The sequence below is a fragment of the Sinocyclocheilus rhinocerous genome, unplaced genomic scaffold (genome assembly GCF_001515625.1).
Source record: "Sinocyclocheilus rhinocerous isolate Xijiao unplaced genomic scaffold, SAMN03320098_v1.1 scaffold222, whole genome shotgun sequence".
NCBI lineage: Eukaryota > Metazoa > Chordata > Actinopteri > Cypriniformes > Cyprinidae > Sinocyclocheilus > Sinocyclocheilus rhinocerous.
In genome coordinates this window covers 1,518,666-1,542,990 of record NW_015625652.1, presented here as the reverse complement: position 1 = coordinate 1,542,990, position 24,325 = coordinate 1,518,666, and the positions used below count along the sequence as shown (strand labels likewise).

Sequence of the window (24,325 nt, the reverse complement as noted above, 5' to 3'; positions counted from 1 at the left end):
AATATTAATTGAACAACTGTAGATAACATACAACCCTTATGAAAATAATTGGTAAGAAAAAACTCAGAAGAAACAGTTTCTATGTGAAAATGTGAAATGTAATGCAGGGAATTCTGGGAATGTCAATTTATGTTTTTTTCACTGTAAATTATACATTCTTTTTCACTTCCAAAAACAGAACTTACCGTTAACCAATTAATAGGTTTTTACTGTAGCATTTTTACAGTCTTTTACCATTAAAATCACGTTAAAACATAAACATAATTTTTTACAGTAATGGGGTTAAGCTACAAGTATGAATGAGACATGAAATTATGCATCTTATTCTAATGCATTTACACTGAAAGAGGGACCCAAGCCATGTTGAATGACTAGAAAAGTCATCGAAATGTATAAATGGGCTCTTTTGACCTAGCAACCACACAAAACACAATTTTCCTAAGGTGTTCAGAACCTTTATTCTTGCCTAGCAATCACCCAGAACTTTAGTTGCTAAGTTGTTGTCTTAGAGTGCTGTCAATGGGTTCTGTGTGGTTGGCAGGGCGTTAGTAGGGTGTTTTTAGTGTGTTGTCCTGAAATCCACTTAGAACACTATAGCAATACGTTAAGAACACACTGACAACCACATAGCAACACTCCAGAAACCACCCAGAACACTACAGCAACTACAAACTTTTCAATGCGAAGGTGTTCAGGTTGCAAGAGTGTTGCTATGTGGTTGCTAAAGTGTTTGGGAAAGGTTCTTAGAATGTTGCTAAGATGTTCTTAGAATGCTATTAAGGTGTTTCGGGTGGTTGCCAGGGTATTGCTATGTGGTTGTTAAGGTGCTTGGTAAGGTTCTCAGTGTAGTGCCCTGTCAATCACCCATAAGACTTTAGCAATACCATAAGAACCTTTCAGAACACCTTATCAACCACCTAGAACACCAGAGCAACATGCTTAAAACTTTTCAAAACACCATAGCAACTACATAACAATGTGTTTTATTGTCCACATAAGAAATTTTGTCTAGCATAATTTGCTGCACATCAATTTGTCCCCAAACAAAAGACCTCCCCCTTGGTAACCTGTGGAACAGATGAATGATTTGAAAAGAAAGAAAAATCAAGTTTCTTTCAACGCAGTTTCCTAAGTGTAATGGTTTTACCGAATGTGTTTTCTTCCCTTAAAGAAGAAAATTCAGTCATTCATCAGTTTAAATCAACAGTTGCCTTTGCACAGGAGCCAACGGCAACGACAACAACAGGACATCGGTTGCCAAGGATATAAAATGACAGGGGTGTGGCGGAACATTGTTTTCAACACATCTCATGGCAAAAACATTATTGCACACCAGCGTTTGCCTGCCTTCAGTCTGAAAGGAATGTCGATGCTGTGTTTTGCCAAAGTTTGTTTCGACTCCCAGCGGTGAGAGGATTGATCCAGCATGGAGCTCTAGATGCCTTTCCTGACGTTTTTTCTCAACTTCTCTTGGAAGCTGAACTTGTGCTTCCTCTGAGTCTCTCTCCATAGAGATGCTCCTGTATGAGGGAGGACAGCTGTTAAGGTCGTAATCACTCTCTCTCAATGTACATTCATACACATACACATACTTTAGCCGCTTTGTAAACTCTGAGGGATTTCGATGAGTTTCTATGTACAGAGAGAGAGAGAGAGAGAGAGAGAGAGAGAGGGTTGATGTTTTCCTGTTAAACAGGAAAAATGAATAGGTTACTACTGTACAGTATTAATCTTCAATCTGGACATTTGGACAAACATCCAACCCTAAATATAGATCTTTAGCATTACTCATCCCACACAGTTTGTGCTGTGGATATATGAATGACCTATATAAACCTACCTGTATATAAACCTATATAACAAATATAATGTGATTATATATAACTACACAATTATGGCATGAACATAATCCTGTTTCATGCATTAAAAATACTCAAGTACAGCATTTTTTGACTGGTTATGTGTTTCTAAAATTGCCCAGAATTTTTAGAAAATTCCCTGCGAGTCCTCGAAAAAACAAAAGTGAATGCTCAGGGTACTGAACACACTGGCCATCCACTCTGACACACATAAATATGCAGTCATATAGGCATCCCTGTCCATCTCTCATCTCTGGCACCCCTCAGTGTTAACAGAGGAGACAAGGGCTCCCATTGAAGAGGTCACCCCTCTTCCCAAAACCAGATGTTCATAGTAAGCAGGCAAGTGCAGAAAGACAGCCTCACTCTCAGCCTGTTTTCAATTTCTCAAATACGCAGAGACACATGAAATAAGCAGACGTGACAAGAAAAAATGAAGGGAATGGAGGAAAGAGTGTACATGAACTGTGAAGAGCTCAGAAAGATACAGTTTTTACAGGATGGCACTTTACATAAAAAGAGTGCAAAAAAAAAAAAAAAAAACTTAAGAAATGTTGGTTGTCTAAATCCTACCTGTTTAAAAATGTACATGATGCTTGCAATTTTTTTCAAACTTGGTACTACAAATTGGGGCATCTAAATAGTTACAATGTAGCTCTAATTAGTGTGATTAAGCATTAAAAGTTACATATCAAACAAAGACAAAATACTACCACAGGTAAATACTAGCAATAATACTATGTTAATTAGTTACAAATAAAAAAAAAAGTTTTAAAGTACTGCAATGAACTGAATATAAATTCAGTTACATTCAAATTAAGTAAAACATTTCCATCCTATAAATGTAGTCCCTAAACGCATGTTCTTTTTGATGAGCGGGTACGAAATTCTGGGAAAAAGGGCGGATTGCTTAACAACAAATGCACGTGTACAACCAAAGCCACTAGAAGGCAAGCCTGCAACCATTAGCCGAAAAAGCATAACGGCTAAAGCTAACGCTTCCGATCTGGCAGTAAGTGGGAAAGGTGTATCTACATTAAAGTACTTAAATTTCAATTCAAAATTAAAGCGCTTTAATTTTTTAACTTAAAGGTGCTGTATGTAGGATTGACACCAAGTGGTTGAACTAGGTATTGCAGTCAAATTCAAAATATTGGAGAGGGTTTTTTTCGCATGTTGCCAGATTGACAACACCAACAGGACCAAGCGCACTTGACGATGAATGAAATGAAATCCGCTCTGTTTTCCGCCAACTGGCAACCCGGGGTCCCGAAATACAATTGGGTAAACTGGCAGTGGGCGGGTTTCACAGACCAAAACAGAGACCGACATTCCGGCCCGGAACGCACATTTTCAAAGGAGAATACTATAACATTGTTTTTCAGATAAACAAGTATGTTAACTTAGCATGTTTCTTAAATATCTGCAAACATATTATGGTATTTTTATGCTTTAGTAGAGTCAAAAACTTACATACAGCACCTTTAAGGGACACGAGATCCAAGTTAGCCGTTACGCTTTCTCCAATAGTAAGTAATACAGACCCTCTCATCTCCTTATAGATAATCTCTGGTACAACTATCGATGGTAATTACGACATCGATATATTTACGACTGTGAATTCCAACAGTAGGGGGCTCCAAAGTCGCAAAAATACACAAAACTACATTGAGTTGCTGTAATTTTTTAATTTAATAAACAAACCTGTAAGAAACTTGGGGGCCACGAGGCTCTGCCAGATACAGGCTTAGTTTTTGCAGGGTGGCAGATAAATCAGTGTCAAGTCGTTTGGGAAAGCAGCGAGAGCGGTCGTATCTCATGCGCTCAAGGTCAAGGATACAAAGGCCTCTGAGACGGACACACAGCAGGTTACTCAGCACGTCCTCCACTACAGCAGAAGGCTTTAATTGACAGAGTCTGGATCTCATCCAGCGGATAATGGAATCAATGGGGCTCTCGTGTCGGATGGAGGATACTGCCCCAGAATGGGGTACTGAGGGGAAAAAAAGAGACAAGAATGGAATGGACAACAAAGATGATCCTCTCTGGAGGATCACGACTTCAATTACAGCTTGGCGACCTTCCTGATTCAACAGAGCAAGAAAACTATTACTTGAGGGAAATGTTCTCGTTTACACTTAAAAATTGGGGATTAGGGACTGTGAGTGAATACTGTGTATCATCATGTCATCATATGTGATTCACTGGGTACAAAAATGCTTGATAGAAATCAATAAGGCCTTCAGACATCAGACTTCACCCGAGAGACAACACACATGTTCTGCTGTCGCTGAGACAGACTTGGAATATTCAGGGAGTTACACAACACAAAACTCCACTGCTGCTCAGAGGGAGAAACAAATGTATCATGTCATGAATCCCCTGCATCCTGTCAAAGCCAAAGCTAGTGTTCAAGAGGAATGAATGAGCATGTGATAGACCAAGTAGAGAGTTCACCCAAAAATAAATGACATCATGTACTCATCCTTACATTGTTCCAAACCTGAAGAAATTTTGAAGATTTCTCACGTGGCGCTTACAGTGAAAGCTGACAGTCAGGCATCAACAGTGTTTTTTTATTTATTTATTTTTTTACTAGAAATTTACTAAAAAGCCCATATCAGATTTTTTTTTGTTTTTTTTTGTGACAGTGGACTCCTTAGCACACTGGTATACAGAAAGGCGGTGCAGGTGGATTCTGTCTTTGCATAACATATTTTAGATAAGTTAGAGGGGAAAATGGGATTCAGTCATTCCTTGAGAACTCTAACTCTAAAGTCCTTCTTTCTTCAGTAATAACCTCCTGGCAACTTGAAAAATCAGCTGCGTTTATGGCAATACTAAAGTATCTTGAACTATCTGTCTAGGTAAGATAACTTACATGGAGCAGTTTTCATACCAGACAAACTGAATACTTTCCGTACCCACTGTATATATATATACAGTATATATAGAATGCACCAAAAATAAATGTAACCAAGTATAATTAAATTAAAATTTAATTTAATTAGGTTACATTTATTTTTTTTATTAATTTTCAATACTTTTAATGCAATATATGTATATGTGTAGTTTTAAATATATATTCCTGGGGGCAAAAACAAAAGTGTTGCGTTTATTATTTTGTTCAGTGTAGTTTACATTTGTGTGTTTGTATATATATTTAGAGAAAGAAAGTTTGAACACATAATTTTAAAAAATTGTTTAAAAACTAAATGTAAACAAGTAAAAATAATAGAATTATATTAAAATAAATTAAAACATTTAAATGTAACCAGATAAAATAAAATGTGAGCCACTGCCAGCTGAGTTTCATAAGACTAGAACGGAATTATCATAAGACTGGAAACTTTAATGTCTGCAGTACACAACAGCTTCACAACCCACACCAAAGCATTCACTAAAAATGTCTCCAATTTAACCCCAGTGTCTTGAGTTAGCCAGCACTGTTTTCTGTCTTTAATGTGGGCATTGCTGTGAGGCGTAGTGGTTCACACATTTAATGGTGATTTTGAGTCTTAAAACTAGTGCTGAACCCCAGGGGAGCAGTAACATCATTTATCAAACACTTCAAATTTGCTACATTAACCCCAGGCACTCTGAACCATTACAACGGTCTTATAAAAGAGCAGGACTAACAAATATTGCATTCTGAGGATGTATTTACAGGAAATCAGATCATCAATATTAAAGGATGTCCAAAATGTGCTCCGGAAATCTTGCATGTAAACTCCCATGTGTTGTTTTGAGCACACTATAGGGACAGGCACAGTGAAATGAAAACAAACAGCTAAGGAATTTGCTTTCCGAGCACAGTTTTGTTCAACCGCTCATATGGATGCCTTGTGTGCATCATGTGAATGTTTTTTGCTGTTCAAAATCACTCAACAAAAAGACTCATGTTAAAAGGAGTGATTCCTTTCAAAATATGCTTTCAACAAATAAGTGGCTTGTAAACTATTAGGCTGAAGTTGGTTTTACAACTCTTGGGAGATGTACTTTAATGTGTTGGACTTTCAGTGTTTGCTTCAAACTAGTCCTACGTGTCCAGGTCTTGATTAATAAGGTTTGGTTCACATTGAAGCTTATTCTGGCAAATTAAACTGGCAGACATCTTATTTCAGGAGAGAAAGGTGAATAATGACTAGCAACCTTCGAGTTCAAACATCTACACAGACATTCAGATGATTAATGAGCACAAATACACAAAGTGCTAGAGTAAAAGTCTTCTGTAAAAGGGGGATTGTTCATACTTGATGAGAAACTGATGAAAAGAGCTTTCAAGTCAATAAATATGAGTCTTTTTAACTAAAAATTTTTATAGCTTAAGGGTTAATCAGGATGGTATTACAACAAAACTTTGTAATGGCTCTAAATATCACATCATCCAAACATCCATTTAATTCAGACTGAGATGAGAGATCAAATTTGTGTGGGCCTCTCTGCAAAAAGTCTTGCATGTCATTCCATATGTCTACCACAAGAAGGCAGAACTGCACCTAAAATGCAGTTGTGAGCGTTTTGTTCTCAAAAACATACTGAAAACTTCACCCAAAATAAAGGGCTATTAAGAATTAATTAAAATAATTTTTCAAACAGAGATTATTTGAATGAAACAGTCTTATACTGATGTCATCAAAGAGATGCATTGTTTTTTTTTAAAAGTGTTGTTAAATACTGGATTTAAAGGCAAAATTTAATTTTAAAAATCTTTTACACTTCAAATCATACAAAGAGACAAAAAAGTTTATTGCTGACATGCATGTAGAGATTTGATGAAGTACAAAAATATGTCTTTTATACAAATTAGCTTTTCCTCTGTACAATTACCCAGTTTTTTTTTTCTTTGATACCATTCTAACCAAGCAGCTTATGACATCAAACGTTCAGGCTTTTGACCAGTTTCATCATGTTTTGTTTTACACCAGATTTAGATTTTCCAGTTTTAGTAAAAGATGCAAAAAAGTAACAATTCTAAAGAGAAATCTCCCAATTTATGAAACATCTGCACAAAGTGGCCTAAAAAGAAAAGAAAATCTAAGTTAAACTTAATGTTCAGTATCTTCCCTTGCAGTGTCTTTGTGTTTTTTGGAGTATTCACCATTTGCAATACACCCACATCCACTACAATTTCTGCTGCATCTTGGGCACATCTTGCTAATTAGAATCATGCACTAATTGCTTCAAATTTGTATACAGAGCTCAAAACGTACACTTCTCATGCTGCAGACAGAATTTTGGACATCACAAAACTGTCTATGCAAGGGGGACGGGGGAGTTTGCAGTCACTTGCGTAGGGGGCATATTAAACAGAAATATTTACCAATTTCTTTCATCTAGATTTTGGGTACAGACTACACAACCACATCAACAGCAGCCATATTGCAACTGTACAAATTTGCTATGATATAATGGCTTTTGTGAGAACTCTACGTAGACGTAGGATATAGCCTTGAGGCACTCCTTTTTGAATATAAGGAAAGGACTTTGATTTGCTCACAAAAAAAGTCCCTCTCCATCAAGTCACGCATATTATCCACTACAATACTGCTTTACAACCAAATATATTCACATTGAGGTGGGAAAAACTAATGCTTTCAATGGTGGCTTGTGTGGAAACATTGGTGCGATTCTTCAGAATAATAATACCCTGCACTGGGTTTTGCACTATTGACGCCTATCCACCATCACGATGTCTTTCACACTGGCCAGAGTGCTGTATCATTCTATCTCGCAAGATAAACTCTACATCGATTCTACATGTCATGCTAATGTGCACGATAATTTAGTTGACTTAAAATAGAGCTATGCAAAGTCAGTCACCTAATTAGTGTAGCTTAATATACCGACAGGATTGTTGCAATAATTATTCAAGAATTAAAAAAAAAAAAAAGGAAAGAGAGACAATAAAACAAAACCTTCACTGAAGATAGAAGGAAAAAACGTGAGAGATCACAGCAATGCTTTTGAGTGATACATGATCTCTACATTTACATTGGCAGATGAATTAAAAACAGCAAATAAATTAAAAGGAAAACAGAAAGGTACGGATATACTACCAGGCTGTATGTTTTCAAAAGAAGAAATTAAAGTGGAGATTATAAAAGGACAAGCCACGCTGCTAGTCATGAGCTCAGAGATCTACAGTACTGAATGACCTTTTCATTTAATGACATGAGTGGAGCCAGACATAAAGGCATTGCAAACTAAGCCACAGGTCCACAGGTCGATGCAAGCCAACCGCCTAGTATACTAAGATATATTCTAGCATCAGAAGTACATATTCACTGCTCACGGTTGAGTTGAAAATCTGTTGATAACCTAAGGCAAGATATCCCACAGTTATGCTTTATACACATGGGGTAGCTTAAAACAGGACTGAAAAAAGTCAAATGACATTAAGAATCTGTTTCCTTGCAATATTCTCACACAAGAAACATGGAGAGGAGTGGGTTTCATGGCATTTCCTTCCTGATGATCATGAAGCAGTTAATAACCATACATGGAAATGAGCAGTAGGTAAGAGAACAAAAAGAAAAACAAAAAGAAACAATCCCCTATGCAATGGGTTTCTTTGTATCACTGTGGCCAGAAACGTTCCCTAGCGGCCAATCCTCGATCCCTGAGCTGCAGCTGAAATCTGTGTGGGGAACGAAAGCACCGGAGATACAGGACATGGCAGAAGATGCACTTTGATGGCTTGGCATGCTATCAGAGGGTAAGCGCTCTAGACGGAGGGACACAAAAGGAAAGGAGGGCTTAAGGGCTGTGCTTACAGGGCTTATCTTGGCTTAGACTTCCGTATGACTGCCGGCTCAGCCGCCCTGCTTCCTGACAGTTTCATCCCATCACCAGCTGTACCGTACCTCGTCTTTTTCCAAGCACAGCCCTGCGATGAGTCCCTGTGTGACACACACCGAAATCCACAAAAGTACCACCTAGCTCAGCTCTCGAGAGTCCGTTGTAGTGGCATATTACATGATTAAAAGTACATTTCCATTTGGTCGAATGCACAGGAAGTGGTGGTCTTGCACTTTCTGCTGCCTTCTGATTGGACAAAAGCAAGAGGGGAGAATAACGTACCATATTGGCCGGTTTGGATGCCAAGTTATGCTTTTGGTTGTATGCATCCAGACACAGATGCTAGCTGCCAACAGAAACCCATTCAAATAGAGGAAGGAGAAACATGCGCTGCTATGATTTCAGTAATATGAGGTTTTTAGCTTTTTAACTTGTGAAACTTAACATCTTCAATGGAAATAAAGAGAATAATCTAACTTAAAATGCTACCGTTTTAGTAGGAGAGGAGTGGGGAAGCTTATTTAGATTGTGAGGAAAAACCAATCACTGGTTTTAACACAGAATAGTTACACAACCACAATGCTAATGATCTTGAGCCTGTGCTTGTCTCTCCTCAACATAATGAGTCCTGCTTTCATAAGAACGGAGAGCGTTGTTAAAAACTGACTTAAGAAAAGAGGGAAATAGAGAGATAGAAAAAATGGTAAGAGGTAGATTTGCAGTCATAGATACAGAGGGGAGCGGAACAGACGAACTGGTTGAGGGGAACAGAACAAAAGGGTTGATCATGTGATCCGAGGCGCTCCTGTAGAAAGTGCTGGGGGAGAGGCAGATGGAAAAAGGGTAGTTGTGTGATCTGCTACATGATTCTGTTGGGGTATTGCTGAAAGTGTGTGTGTGTGTGTGTGTGTCAGATTTGGGCAAGGATTGGCATGGTGGATGTGGTGTTGGTGGTCAGAATCTCATTAGACCTGTGTCCAGAGTCTGTGTCCTGGGCCGATGAATGGAGCAACGGAGCGCTGAGCTGTTCCTTGGCCCAAGTTTGTGTCTGCCAGACTCACGCTGCATGCTCACAAACACACACACTCTCACACGCAAACGTACATAAAAGAGTGCGCCCAGTTCCGTGGCTCGCTCCACTCCTGGTGACCCCCATCTGCGGGCAGAATGACAGTGCTAATTCCGGAGGAAGCGCTGGGCCAGTATTGCGGCATCCAGAGGGCTGATGGGTTGAGCGTCGTGGCCAAGGCGCCTCACCGGAGGCACGTTACCGAAATGCCTCTTGCTGAGGAAGTTCTTGGTCTCGTGGATAGTGTTTTTCTCTTCCGCCAACAAGAGCTGTTGCCTCATGTAGTTCTCAAATTCGTACTGAGAGGACTCCTCTGTCACTTTCGCCTGGGGGGGTCAATAAAAGACCATTTCAGTGCCAGAAAGTACCTCATTATGTTAATGCAGTTTAAAGAGGAAGTTTCTATTATTATCCATGATTCAATGCCACTTAAAGCATTACATATTTTGGACCATATTTATAAAATACAAGTAAAATGAATTTGTATATAAGTCAGGTCATACATACATAAATGGTCCCAATGATTTTAATGCAACATTTGACACAACAGCAGTGTTAAAGCAAACTTTTTTTGACTCCGAGTCATCCTTCAATATTATTGTAACATCTACAAGCGGTACTGACCTCCTGAAGATGTTCGGGGTGGTTAAGCTGATCGTCTATGTCCGGCACCACTTGTAGAGGGCCACTCAGTGAGGACACAGATTGCCTATTTAAAAAAATAAATAAATAAATCAGTCGATGACAAATGGGAATTTTCAGATCTACAGCCAAGGGAACATTAAATGCATGACTGAAAACTGCACTGGATTGCAAAAATGTGGCGAGACAACATCGCTGACCAAAAATGACATCATCCCATCACATGAATTCCTAATAAGTTACGTGAACTCTGACAAGAAGTCTTGGCTAAAAATGGAACAATAAAGTTGATCTCATTTCAGATGAGACGCACCAGGATGTGATGATGGCGCTCAGAGACTCGAGCACCTCGGTGGCAGTGAGCCTCTGCTGGGGGTCAAGCACCAGAAGCTTCCTGATCAAACACACTGTACTTTCTGATACCCGCCCATCCCTGCGCAAACGAAACAGGCACAAAGACAAATTAGCATTTCCATCTGCAAAAAACATTTTAGAGTCTTCATTTAAAGGAATAGCTCACCAAAATTTTTTTAAAAAAGATAAAATTTAAGCCGTTCCAAAACCGTATGACTTATTTTCTTCCATGGAACACAAGCGATTTATTAATAAGGTACAAGTAAATTTAAGGCTTCAGAAAGGGCGCAAAAGCACCATAAAAATGGTCCTACATCATATTCATACATCATACATCAATTATACATGAGGAACAATTCAACGGAAAACTTGACATCCAATGTCATGTAGAACATGAGTGTTTTTCATTTTTGGGTGAACAATCCTTTTAAACAAGGGCCATCACAATATTTGCCAATTAACATTTTTCAACAATTAATTCATATCAAAGCACAGAAAGATAATGGAGAGACTCACTCAGGGATGGAGTACTCTGCTGCTTTGATCTTGCGGAAGAGCTCTTGAGGTATACTGTCGTAGAATGGGAACTGGCCGTAGAGCATGGTGAACAGCACCACACCGAGCGCCCACATATCACTGGGTTTACCGCGGTATGGTCGACCTACATGGAAACACAAAGTGCAATTTTAACAAGCAGCTCTACAACAGTTTGCTCATTCGATCAGACTGGAACTTTCTCTTGGGTGAGTAGTGAAAGTGTATACATATAAAACATATGCTACCAATAGTGCCAAAATCTTATAAAGTCCCCCAAATCCTGTTCACACTCACTACACCGCTTTGTTTACCACCATAAATGGGCAGAACACAATGTGCCAGAAGAGTACAAATGAGTCATGGGAGCTTTTAAAAGAGGGGTTAACTGGGTAGGTTTCTGTTTAGTAAACAATGTGATTTGTATGGTATATTTTTCTGTAAGGTACACATTCTCTGCTTCTACTTTGACCCTACGCATGAGAAAGCGAAAGAGAGGGAGACAAGAGAGAGAGTGAGCAATGGAAAAACAGTGAGAGGAAGAGAGCGAGAGAGAGAGAGAGAGAGAGAGAGAGAGATAGGGAGAGAGCAGGAAGAGTAGTTCCTCTCTGCATGACTCATTGTGATGACTCACTGAAGCAGCTCTCCCTTTGTTCTGCTGTCATATTTGGCTGATTTACTCCCGGTTTCTTTCTGTCATTTTACTGTGAATGGAGACCGCAAACAAGAGCTCGACTGCGTCTCTATTTAACATGCATACTCGGAATGCACCATCTAACCAGAGCCTACATCCATAGACGTATTGGGAAAAACCCCGAAAACACATGAAAGACAGTTCTGGAAAGGTGGTGCTGTTTGATATTTTAGTTAGTGAGTCAACTAAACGAACAAGATTTAAATGCAGGGATCTTCAACTATGTATCGTACAAATAGCACTCTGCACGCAAAGTTCATGTGACAAAAAACACATAGTACACAAACAAACTTTTATTGAAAATAGACATTTTAAACATTTAAATATAATTTCAGTATTGAATGAATTACATGCTTAAATCAACGTCATGTCACTTCATTTAAATTTTTCAATGATCTGATGGTGTCTTTGAATTGAGCAAAAATCGAAGCATCTCAGAAGGCAACCTACTTTATGGTAAAGACGTGTCGGACAGACGCCTGTGATGCCTTTATGCACAGGTTTTTGAAACCATATGAATACTTTATACATCATAAATGACAATCTTAATTGCTTTGCAATGTAAAAAATCTAAAGTGAGGCATATAATTATATTTTAATTTTACTTAATAAATTACAATGTGAGGGGGGAAATTAGACATTTATTTTCTATTAAATAATATATATTTTAGGAATATAAATGTTAATATAAACATTATAAATATAATGTATTATATCATATAATATTAAGGAATATTTTAGGTTAAATACAAGCTAATCTCTATTGACAGTTTCTGTAATGCCCCAATTTTTTTTTAATCTCCAAAAACAATACTGACTAACCACTTTTAAGTTTGTGAAAACCAAAAAAGGTCAAAATAATTTGTGTGTGTTAACTATTCAGTAGGGCTAACTGGACTGTGCTACATAAACGTTTGACAGATAAGATAAACAGCGAGTCCCATGTACTGAAATTACATCACTTGAGTGAACTTCATAATCTCTCTTCACAGAGAGAGATTGTTTGGAAAGATACACCTCGTGATACAACCGCTGTTAATTTGATCCATCGCACTGCTGAGATCTGCTCGAGGCCATGACAACGAGCTTAAGGGAAGAGTTTTGGTATCGAGTCGTTGATGAGCTAACAGGTCAAGTCTTGCGGCACGCAACACACACAATGTCTTCAATCAACCTAACTACTGCTCATCCATGCTGACGGTTTGTGACTACTGTCCTGATTAGGGCCGTGTAGGTGGTTGGGTTTATGAGCTTTGATTACAGTGGTGACATTGAGGGTGAGTCATGTGAATCACACACATAAACACACACGCACACAGACACACACACACAGAGAGAAGCTGAATTCTCACCGCTCAGGACATCTGGGCTGATGTAGGCTGGACTGCCTCGCTGGTCCTTTAACAGATCTTCCTCACTCACCAAATGCTTGCCAAGGCAAAAGTTTGTGATGGTGATCCGATGGGTCCTGCAGCACACAAAACACCAATGACGTCAAAAAACAACCATGAATCTTCACATGAAGTCGCACTGTTTATATTAAAAAGATAGCTTGTGAAATCCATGATGTGCATCTTAGTAAGCATGTCCAGGTCAAATGTTATCGCAAAATCAAAAGGAAAAAAGAAAACTATATTTTGAATAAAGAAAATTGACAATGTTTTTGACAATTTAGCTTGTCCTTAAAAAAAGGCATAAAATGAAATGAAATAAAATAAACAGAGCAGATGGTTAGAGGGGTAGAGTCTGGTAACACCATCCAAAATAACAAAATAAAAATATTTTTCCTTAAATTCTGCTGTGTTTATGAATTTAATATGATTGTGATATTCGATTCATTCCAAGTGGGTATACATGTATAGAGAGAGAGACAGCATCACATCACAGTAGAGTCAGCTGTCTTAACTTAACGGCTTGTGTACTGCATCATTACTGTGTCTGTTAATGATCTTTAAAAAAGCATCACATGACCCCTTTAAAAACACTTTTTTACACTATACATGCATATCAAAACGAAACTCTAACTGTTGTTAGGCGAGTCGTGTTTGTATCTGTGCAAACATGCCTCTGATATTTTGGTCTATGTCATTAAATCTAATCTATGGCAGGGAGCCATTCTGCCTTTCCAGAAAGCAAAACCCAACATGACAGAACACACCATGACTGCACTTGACAAACAAGTGAGTCACCTGTGGCTTCTCACAAGCTCAGGGATGACTAATCTTTGCACATCAGAAAGGAAAGAACAACACTTTTTTTCAGTGACAGGCATGCAATGAAAACAAGCACTCTAACATACACATAGAAATGCTTTCACGTAAAAAAAAAATGCATTCACATTTACAATGAGCAAAACTAACACGTCAGCTGACAGAGCTGAACTGGGGGACCTCCAATGTGAGAATTCACACAGTCACAGCTGTAATCTCCCTTCACTGAAAAAAAAAACCTCCACCACTACAGCTACATCTCTCAGTTACATCCTCTTTTCCCATGCTTCCCCAGTTACACTCTCACTTTCACACCCTGAAAGTGACTGTCACACTTACACCTAACAGCTACAAACAGGCTCGTTCCTGAAGCTTGATTTTTTTCCCAGCAGAGTTACTTACAGATTTAAATATGATTACCATCTTCATTTAAAAAGGAGGGTCATGATTAAATTAGATTAAAAGAGAAAAGAGATTAGTCACAATGGACTTTGTGAAAAAAAAACATTCACTGCATTTGTACCAGTTATAAATAGTTTTCAATTTCAGTTTACTTTTAGCATTGCATTAATTTATCAAATGCAACAATATATTCGTGCATGAACTGGATCTGCTAAGCTCCAGATGGCTCACACTAGAGGACAAATTATTGATGATTCGGTAAAGTTTATGTGGTTCAAGGCATTTAAACACAATTTCAAAAGTTTTGTTTTATGATGGTTAGATGAAGCAAACTAAACTAACTTCATTTGTTTCATCTTGTATGGCTTTTTTGCATGGCAGTTTCTTGTTGTGTCGACCATTTCAAATGTACCTGCTCCTAATGTCTAAACCATTTGTTTTTGACACACTGTTTCCACTAGTTTTCATCTTCATAATAGTTTTAGCCTTAATATAAGCTTTCGTCTGGCTTCATCATGACCATGTGCCTTGGTTCCCGAGCGAAAAGAGTCAGCAAGCGTTTCTCCTCAGGACATTCTCATTGCTTACTCTCCTCTTCCTGCTCATGTGAAGAGACCAGAAGCCTCCTGGTCTCTCAGTGCTGCTAAAATTAGCCCCTGTTGATGGGAAAAGTTAAATGGTTTAAACGCAAGAGGAAGTCTCGATGCCGAAATCTGGTCAGAACTTCCTCTGCTGGGTGAGGTTAATGTGGGATTTTGATGCAATTGGAGTTCCTTTGCTTGGGCAAGCAGTGTTGTAAGAGGAACAAAGCTAATAGTGAAAGCAAATGTGCAGATCAGGCAATTTGTTCACTTTTATAGAGTCTTGACGGTGACAGCCATATGGTGTCAAGGAGGGAAAAGAGGTATGAAGTAATGGCAACAAACGCTTGTGAAATGTGAGAGAAGCTTCTGCACTACAGGCAGTTATTGACAAAATGCTGAGGATAAACAATGCCTGTACAGGTCGATTAGGACCACCAGATTTATTTTTGAAGGCCCAAACGTCTTGTCAAAAAAAAAAACAGAGTGTACATGTCATGTACACTTATGAGTAATACCAAGTACTTTCCATTCCACCCAAAAGCCAACAGTCTGCCGGCTGGGAAGGGTCACACAGACAATAGGATTAGAGGGGTATTTGGAGAGTGAAAAAGAGAGAGAGCTCTGCCAGCGTTACGTGAGAGTGACTCAGCTCTGAGCTATGGATCCTTTGGCAGAGGGCTGTATTATCTCCAGCTGGGACACAGTGTTCTGCTTTCTTGCTGAACTGAAGCAGACAGAGTGCTTGGTTTCATCACCATAGGGTCCAGTGACGAGTGCGAGTACGTGTGGATGTTTTCTTTTTTCGTTCAGCAACGATATACCGGTCCGCGCCTGTCCTTTTAATTGACGCCCGTGGAAAGGTGAAAACGCCTGACTCAACAACGACACATGCAAGATATTAAGACGGAAAAAAAAAACTATATAAAAAAAAAAAAAAAAAAGAAAAAGGGACACAATCTCTCCTCAAGCAAGTCTGCACTGCCACAGCTCTGACATGTACCTTTTCACACAAAAATAAGAATTCCAAGTGCAAAAACCAGCTTTAGTAATTGGCGGGCATGCATGTCTATAAATAAACTCCAAAGTGTTGCCCACAAAGTTGCCAGGTGCATTTCAGAGCAAACACCACAAACATAAAAACCACCATGTCACATGCTCTTCCTTCCTTCAATCTATTTGTACACTACCATTCAGAAATTTGGGGTCTGCAAGTTTTTTTTTTAAATGTTTTTGAAAGAATTTGCTTATGCTCACAAGGCTGCATTTATTTAATAAAAATACAGAAAAAAAACTATAATATTTATTTTATATATTACATTTTAAAACAACAGTTTTTTTATTTTCTATTTAAATATTTTGTAATTTTAATAATTTATTCTTGTAATGGGAAACCAGAATATTCAGCAGCCATTACTTCAGTATTCAGTGTCACAGGATCATTCAGAAATCATTCTAATATGCTGATTTGACACTCAAGAAACATTTCTTCTTATCAGTGTTAAAACCATGCTGCTTAATAATTTTGAGGAAAGTGTTAAACTTTTTAGGACTCTTTGATGAAGTTCAAAAAGCTCTTTTTTTAGCACTGAATGGTAGTATAGTCAGAAGTATGGTAGTTGCTCAAAAAAGAAAGAAAATCGCTCAAAAAATTATTTACTAACAGAAAAACATCCACTTGTTTGCTGTAGGCTTGATGAAGGAGTTAATGGCAGAAAAGGTGCATAATGCATACCTTCAATTCAATCAGCCAGGACGCAAGAAATACAGTTGCCCGTAAAGAGACGAGGAAAGGAGAGGAGATAAAAGAAACAAGCTCCACTCCTCTCACTACACATGCCACTGAGCTTATATGGTGTGACGGGTTTCATAATTAGACAAGCTGTGCACTTATGTGACCGAACTACAATATGCGAGAACTCAGCAACGAGCAGCACATGCTGGCAAATGTGACAGGCAGAACTGAGGATTTTCAATTAGTCAGTGAGTCTCTCGTTCCTGGGGACATTTGAAATGGCAGAGACAACAGAACTGTGGTTAGAAGTGAACCCGTTCCACACACATGGCAGAAAACACACAAACGCACGCGGCGCATATGGTGTTTGGAGAGGGTCTTTATGGATGAGGGATTGAGAATTCCACTAGGCCTATCCGATTCACAATGCTTGCCGACCTCAGATGCCTTCAAGCCAGCATGTGCGGTTTCATCACCCGCCCGCCCCCCTTCCCTGGCTCCATCATCCTCTCCTTTTTTCCAGGGAACGAACCAGGGGCACGTACCATGCCTACTCGTTTTAACTGGGATAGCTTCCCACTGCTTACTCCCCCTCCCTTTTCAGCCTGTGGGGATGAATCACACTCTCACTAATGGTGCTTTTCCACTGCATGGTACGGCACGGTACGGCTCGGTACGGTTCACTTTTGGGGGGTTTACATGTGGATAATCCCCCCCACTCTAAAGCGATACTAACCTGCAGTGGAAACGCAAACCGAGCCAAACCGAGCCGTGTCGTGCCGTGCTGAGCCGTACCGAGCCGAGTCGTACCACGCAGTGGAAAAGCGCCATAAGAGCTCAAGAGGAGAGAGGTCAATGAGGCCAGACGGTGCTCCATGAAACCCCAACAGAGGGCTGAGCGCAGAGAAAACTCCACCGGCACAGCAGGTAAAAGAAAAAGGAAGAGAGGAGCCTTACCTTTTATTAAGCACCATGTTTCCAAGCTTCAAGTCTCTATGCACGATGTTCTTCTACAAAGGAAAAAAAACAGCGAACAGTTATTATGTATACCTAAAGATGTTGGCTACACTTTGGAGAGCGTGCAACCTGACAATCATCATTGTGGTATATTACAGAAAAACGCCATGTACCCATCAACCAACTTGTGAATCACACAGTAAACATAAAATGTCATGTGCAACCATTTAACTTTTGCAATATAACAAACTTCCAAATAAAACAAATTATTCAATGAAAAAAAAAAATGGTAGGACTTCATTTTATCAATGGGAAACCACAATAGGTAAACAAACTCCTGACCTTGGCCTTGCTAGCGCCATTAAGAAAGTTGTCAAGTAAGACAATTGATTTTACATTGACTTTAAAAGCAGTTGGCAGCTCACCTTATGCAATGCCTCCACCACTCTCACCACATCATAGAAAATAACGATGGCCTCGCGCTCGCTCAGTCGCTTCTCTTTGATGACGTAATGCTGCAGGTTGATGAGGTCGGCCGTCTTGTCGCTGAAGTCGTGGGCACAGAGGCAGTCAAGCACCAGACAGATTCGTCTCTTCATCTTCCGCACTTTGTTGGCCTCCATGTCCTCGACAATCTCACAGGAGTGGTCCTGAGATGGAGAAGTGAAAGAGATAATTCGTTAGAAAAATTTTGCGCTGAGAATAATTGCAGTGACAGAATAAAAGACTTTACCTCAGACAGCCCAGCAGTGCATTTAACAATGTGTAACAAAGCAAACGGACACATAACTGCACCATTAAGCTTTTGAATGGAGCGAAAGAAGAAAATACAGGGTTTAAAGAACAAGATGACGCTAATGGACTGCTGGTACAAAAAGCACAGCAGCGATTCTCCTGTATGCCTCGCCAAGTGCAACAGCTTGAATGATGAAAGCCCTCCTTCAGTCACCTGAGACTGGGGTCAAATGAGGGCCATGAATCGATTGGCAGTGTGGTTTGTGTTTGCAATGACTGCGCCTTCGAACACAAGAAGCGATCCATAATTAACTGGCCCACTCTAGAGAGAAGCTATAATAAACCAATCAATACTGCGAGCTTCAATGAATGGCCCTGACAGCACAGTACAGCTTGTTCTGCAGCCCATTTCCACCGGGGAAGAAAGGAGAGGTCTAGATATAGTTGAAAAACAGGAGCAAGAGAAAAAAGAAAGCGTCTTGCTCAAAGAGAAAGTAAGTGGTGAGTCACTGCGAGCACTTTGTGATGAAAATGAAAACAACTGATGGAACAATGAAGAAACAAATTAAGTCGTGGGACTGAGAACGTACAGTCTGGGAGGGAATCTTTAGGCATCTCTCAAATCGATTGCATTTTGATTAAAAAAGGCACAGCCAGATTCCAAAACAAGTCTTTGTGCATTTCAATTTCGAAAGGCGGATTGTGGACAGATGTGTACTCTGATCGGCTAATAAAAACAGAATTAATGGATATAAGATGCAAAAATGAAATTCTACATTAGACCGAAACATTCAAGTTGTTCCAAGCCTGTATGAGTTTCTTTATTCTGCTGAACACAAAAAAAGATATTTTGAAGAATGCGTGTAACCAAACCAAACTATGAATTTGTGCGGCTCAAACCAAAACTATTTGAGAAAGAATCATGAAGCATTGGTCTTACCTGGAAGAGGCCGTGATGGTGCACCACTCCTTCTTGGTTGGAGAGCAGTGACAGTAAAGAATACTCTGTATGCAGAAGCATTTTCCCTTGCCTTTCTTCCTGTGTCTCTCCTGCGGTTTCTCCACGTTCTTCCAGGGTGAGAATCTACGACAAAGGTTGAAGGTAAGAAGACACCACACCACTAGATCCTGTTCTAAACCTTCCTGGGAGTCTCTTATCTTCACTGTGATGGCATAATAAGCTATCAATGATCTTGAGGCAATACAGAGGGTCCATTAAAGGCTTTATCTACAGAGGGGACAAAGATAAGTCCCTCACATGTCCTTCAACACATCTGGACAACCATCTGAGGGACACTAGACTCAGGGGCATGGAAGAGTGGGGTCAAAAGGTTAGACTCTAGGTTGACAAGCACCTTTCAGTGAAGCCCCTCCAGTAACAGGCTGGTCCATAAACAAAGAGGTTTGATGGTCATCTCTGAACCAAAGTCGGTCATGAATTGGACAGTATTGTGGAGATTTGTTGTGGCAGGTCAAAGGTTCATGCAAACAGTGAGACACACAGGGGCTTTTGTGTTCAGAAGCAGTCTCACTTCCCTGGCCAAGACATGTTTGAATAACATGGGAAGGTTTTTTGTAAATTGTGTCTTTCTGTATCACCTCACATCTGGTTTTAAAAGCCATTTTGTCTGATCTGAAACCCAATAAATATCTAAACAGGGACAAAAATGTTGTAAGGCTGGGTAAAAACAATGATTTTTTTTTTCTTCAATTAATCAAGATAATGTTTCACAATATTACAGTTTTTACTGTATTTATGATCAAATATATGCAGACTAGGTGAGAATAAAAAAAGGAAAAAGATTTTTTATAAAAACACCCAAACTTTTGAACTTTTAATAACTGAATCAGCTCCAAAGTTTTGTGATAGTATCACTCTCTACCCCTCTATGCAATGCAATCACAAATAGTCACACAATATGAATTTGGAGCCAGATATAAATGGTGATCTGTCTCACCTGACCACTTGTGCTCCCCCAAGATGTTAACACCATGTAAACAAGGCCTAAAAAAGTACTCACTTTTAGCTGGTAGAAATCATCCGTCCCATCCTTTCTGGCTAAACACTGCACTATACTCTGCACGGGAGAGTTTCCCAGCCGTGGACCTGTTAAGATGGAGAGGAATAAATAAAAGAAGTGTAAACAGATGCAAAAGGTATAGTCAGTACAGAGCACAGCAATTCCCCTTGAGGCCGATCATAAACACAGCGCCCTGCACTACTACGTCACACTGCTATTTCCAACTGTGATGGGGGCATTTCGAAGGCAAGATGATAGTGTGATAGAGGCATACAGGAAAAGACCTGCAGATTCAGAAGTGAAGCCGTCAATCTAAAACATTCCTGCAATTCTTTTCAAACAGAGGACTCTGAACGGAGCCTATACCCCCTCCTCCTCTCGCCTGCATAGAAACACAAAAAGATAGGGCTAGTGTTGAAGATTCACTTGCAATACTCTAGGCAGCTTACCTAAAACAAAGGGACCGGCTCTCTTAGCATTGTTGCCAGATATCCCAGGACAAAGGAGCTTGCTGGGTCTGCCGGATGACTCTCCGGCCCCTCGTTCCGAAGCACGGCGTTTAGACATTCTGCAGATCTGAAAAAGAGTTGAGAAAGCATCAATACTCGATTCATAAAACAACCTTACATGCAACCAGAGAAATGTGACTTCTTGACTAAAATCAAACCTCCAAGGCATCCAAACAAAGCAACCCTATGACACTCATTCAATTCTTGCCTTGAGAGACAATAGCCAATCCAATGAGGTCTTTCAGTACACCATCAACAAAGTGTGAGTTCTAAAGAGGGCAAATAACAGGTGGGGGAAGGAGATATAGCAGAATGCATGCCCTCCCCGACACCTCAAAACAGTCAGATGCCATTAACAGCTCTACCCCTGTATGAATGACAACCCATCAGGTCCATATGCATTTGCATGAGCAAAGATTAGCAGCAGGTGTGAACTGTTGATGTGACTTCCGTGTTAGACAATAGAAGCCCATTCACAAATGGCACCGCTGACCACAACTCGCCCGAGAAAGGAAAACGTTCAGCACCGACGGATCTCAAATTGACTAAAATAACCCATGAATCTTGAACTCTGCTGCTGCAATTCATGTTTTTTCCCTTTCACTATTTGTAATACTTCCGTTCCTTAATCTGCATGGGTTTATCTGCAAATCTCTGTGGCGTAATCTGCATATTACAAGATTGCAGCAATTAATCGCAACATGAAGATTTGATACCGGCATATCCCTAATTGCAATACTGACCGGTCTGCAACAAGGAACATTTCGAAAGCAAAAACATTCCGATATCACAAGCAGTGCATTAATTATGGTCAAACATTCAGAATAAAAGACTTCTTTCAGAGGAAAGCCTGCTTGTTTTATTGGGTTCTTGTATAATCTGATGATCGCTTCTGTGGTTCTACAGAAAGGCAAGTGGTGCTACGGACGGATACAGCGTGATTCACACAAGCCCTGGGGTTTGCACTGGTAGCAATTTGTCAGAAGTAAGAAATGCTGCTGTTTGACACCAATGGTAGCGTGACACACGCAGCCTTCTAGACATCATATCACAATGCGAGCGGGGGGTGGGAGAGCGCATTTAGCATCACGGACAGTTCTGCACCCCTTGGGCTCTTCAAAATCAATCTCAACTCTGTTTAAATTAAGGCACAATGCAGAGACTGGGCATGAAATCCCATTAATAAAATGACAATCAATGTGCTCTAATAGCAAATACATATGAAGTAGAACTAAAATAGCATCTGAATTTTGAATTACAGACAGTTGTGATTCACATTTAAGCTATAAGCTTGGTCGCATTGTAATTTTGAATGAAACAGACATTCAAATGTAATTCTGCAACAGATCACACAGCTTGTCTCGAGGACGTAGGAGGGGGTACAGTTGGCAGTTATCGCAGATCATTTCACATGTTTACAGCTTTTTGTCTTTCTGGACCCAGACTGTTGACAATGTGACAGACGGGGGTGAGAGACGTGACTGCTTTCATCAACACTTTTGACATGCATTATTGGAGATCTGACATCTTTAAAGCACCACGGCTTGTTGCAAAGAGCGTGTCTGTGCATTGGCACAACCAAGGCTGAGAATGTGACCCGCAACCTCAAAGGAAACGAAAGACATCACGGTTGGTATTAAACCATCTGTAATAATTTTAGGTCATGCCAGACCTCAATGCAGTTTAAATGATCTCACTGACAGCAAGATGCACGTATGCTTACAATCTTGAATCCAATTCAGAGCTACTGAATGGAATTCTCAGGAAGCAAACATCAGTAAACAGAAAACTGTCATTAGTTAGGCCTACTCACTCACCCTCCTGTTGTTTCAAACATGATGTTTTTCTGTGGAACACAAAAGGAGATGCTAGACGGTCTCAGTCAGCATTTGCTTTCATTGCATTTGGGAAAAAATTAATGGAAGTGAATGGAAGGCTGTTAGTCTCTAAAACTAACATCATCTTTTGTGTTCCACTGAACTAATACACATCACAGAGGTTTGTAAAAACATAATTAAATGATGAACAAACCTTCGTTTTTTGGTGAACCATCCCTTTAATAACAACAACATGGCACGCTGCTAATGAAATCATACTATATGAAGGATTACTCATACTGCTTTGAATTCATCAGACTGAATGGATGCAGTGTGGTCACCTTATGGCATTATACACACATCACAGTCATCAGAGAAGTGAAATATCATCCCTGCATGATTTAAACGCTCTGATCCACACAGCAGCAGAACATTTTAATATTTTATTAGATCTAAATATACTAGCTGTCACTGCATGCAGTTCAAACTTGAGAACCTGGCAACCTCCGAGCACCGACTGGCAGCTTGATGCAACCCGTATCAGATGTGCATTTTTGCACACGTTTTGTTTGATATTTGGATGTCTAAGATTTGTGGTGTGTAAAAACAAGTGACTAATGTTTCCATTTATAGTTAAAACGACAGCAGAGGGAATAGAGACAGGAGCACTGCAATGTGATCACAACCGAGTACACGGCGTACACTGACGAACGCTGTCAACCAGCTACAAGTAAAATTATAACAATAACCACTAATATAAATGACTTAAATAAGCGCGTGTAAGAAAACAAAGCTCACGTTCTTATTAATACAACGATCCCACTCGAGTCGTCTAGCATTTGCAAGCGAAACTTGCTTATTTTTACTTTGTATTCTTGCTTATATAGTCTATACCGCAACATGTTTAAAAAGACGACAATTTAATCGTTGCAAAAGCGCGTTTATCTGAATTTAAGGATGAAATTAAAGACCAGAAAGCCAATGAGTTCACCGTGTCCCTTTAACGGACTGTGAAAATCTCCTCAGCCGACCGATGGGCCATTTAACAACTTACCAAAACCGCCGAGGGAATCCTCTGTCGTACACTAATTCCCACTCATTTCTGGCCGATTAAATGTTCAGCAGGGGTGCACCGACATTTACACTCCACCACGAAGCGGTTTGTTTCAAGCGAACTGGAGAAATTTCACGTTTACCGACAGGGGTTTTGAGGGAAAAGCCTTCTTAGGACAACTGATCACATCTTTCCATAGCAGCACCACCTGACAACGGAAATGACGCACATGCTGTGAGTGACGGAGCGGCGAGGCCAATAGAAAACGTTGTTTGGTGTTCCCGCCCCCTTATGTGGGTTCTTGAGATTGGCATTCTTCGCTAGTGTGGAATGATAAACGTACGCACTATG

At 39.8% G+C, this 24,325-nt stretch overlaps 1 protein-coding gene across 3 annotated transcripts; it reads right to left on the bottom strand.

The window, feature by feature from the left end:
• Window positions 1-992: 992 nt before the first annotated feature.
• On the bottom strand, window positions 993-24,192 carry LOC107705547 (serine/threonine-protein kinase 40-like). 3 transcript variants are annotated; one of them, XR_001636073.1, is made up of 13 exons: window positions 23,975-24,192; window positions 21,044-21,170; window positions 20,595-20,680; window positions 19,514-19,657; window positions 18,264-18,488; window positions 17,839-17,891; window positions 13,306-13,421; window positions 11,242-11,386; window positions 10,685-10,804; window positions 10,354-10,438; window positions 9,765-10,055; window positions 3,564-3,852; window positions 993-1,520 (listed from the first exon to the last, which is right to left on the bottom strand). XR_001636073.1 is itself a non-coding variant. In XM_016508868.1 (11 exons), exons 2-11 carry the CDS (start codon window positions 21,159-21,161, stop codon window positions 9,837-9,839), a joined length of 1,311 nt encoding a protein of 436 aa, XP_016364354.1. In that variant the 5' UTR covers window positions 21,162-21,170; window positions 23,975-24,192; the 3' UTR covers window positions 6,590-9,836. The 3 variants fall into 3 exon arrangements, 1 of the variants encoding a protein (XP_016364354.1); XR_001636074.1 differs by lacking the exon at window positions 3,564-3,852 and having other exon boundaries at window positions 995-1,520; XM_016508868.1 differs by lacking the exons at window positions 993-1,520; window positions 3,564-3,852 and having other exon boundaries at window positions 6,590-10,055.
• Window positions 24,193-24,325: the final 133 nt, after the last annotated feature.

What these genes read in the sequence shown, in the direction of transcription:
- LOC107705547 (XM_016508868.1), bottom strand. Translation starts at nt 21,161, where the DNA reads ATGTCTAAACGCCGTGCTTCGGAACGAGGGGCCGGAGAGTCATCCGGC. An exon ending in TGGTGGAGGCATTGCATAAG is followed by an intron (nt 17,892 to 18,263) that starts GTGAGCTGCCAA and finishes TTTCCTTTGTAG; the next exon opens with AAGAACATCGTGCATAGAGA. An exon ending in CAGCCCAGATGTCCTGAGCG is followed by an intron (nt 11,387 to 13,305) that starts GTGAGAATTCAG and finishes GTTTCCATGTAG; the next exon opens with GTCGACCATACCGCGGTAAA.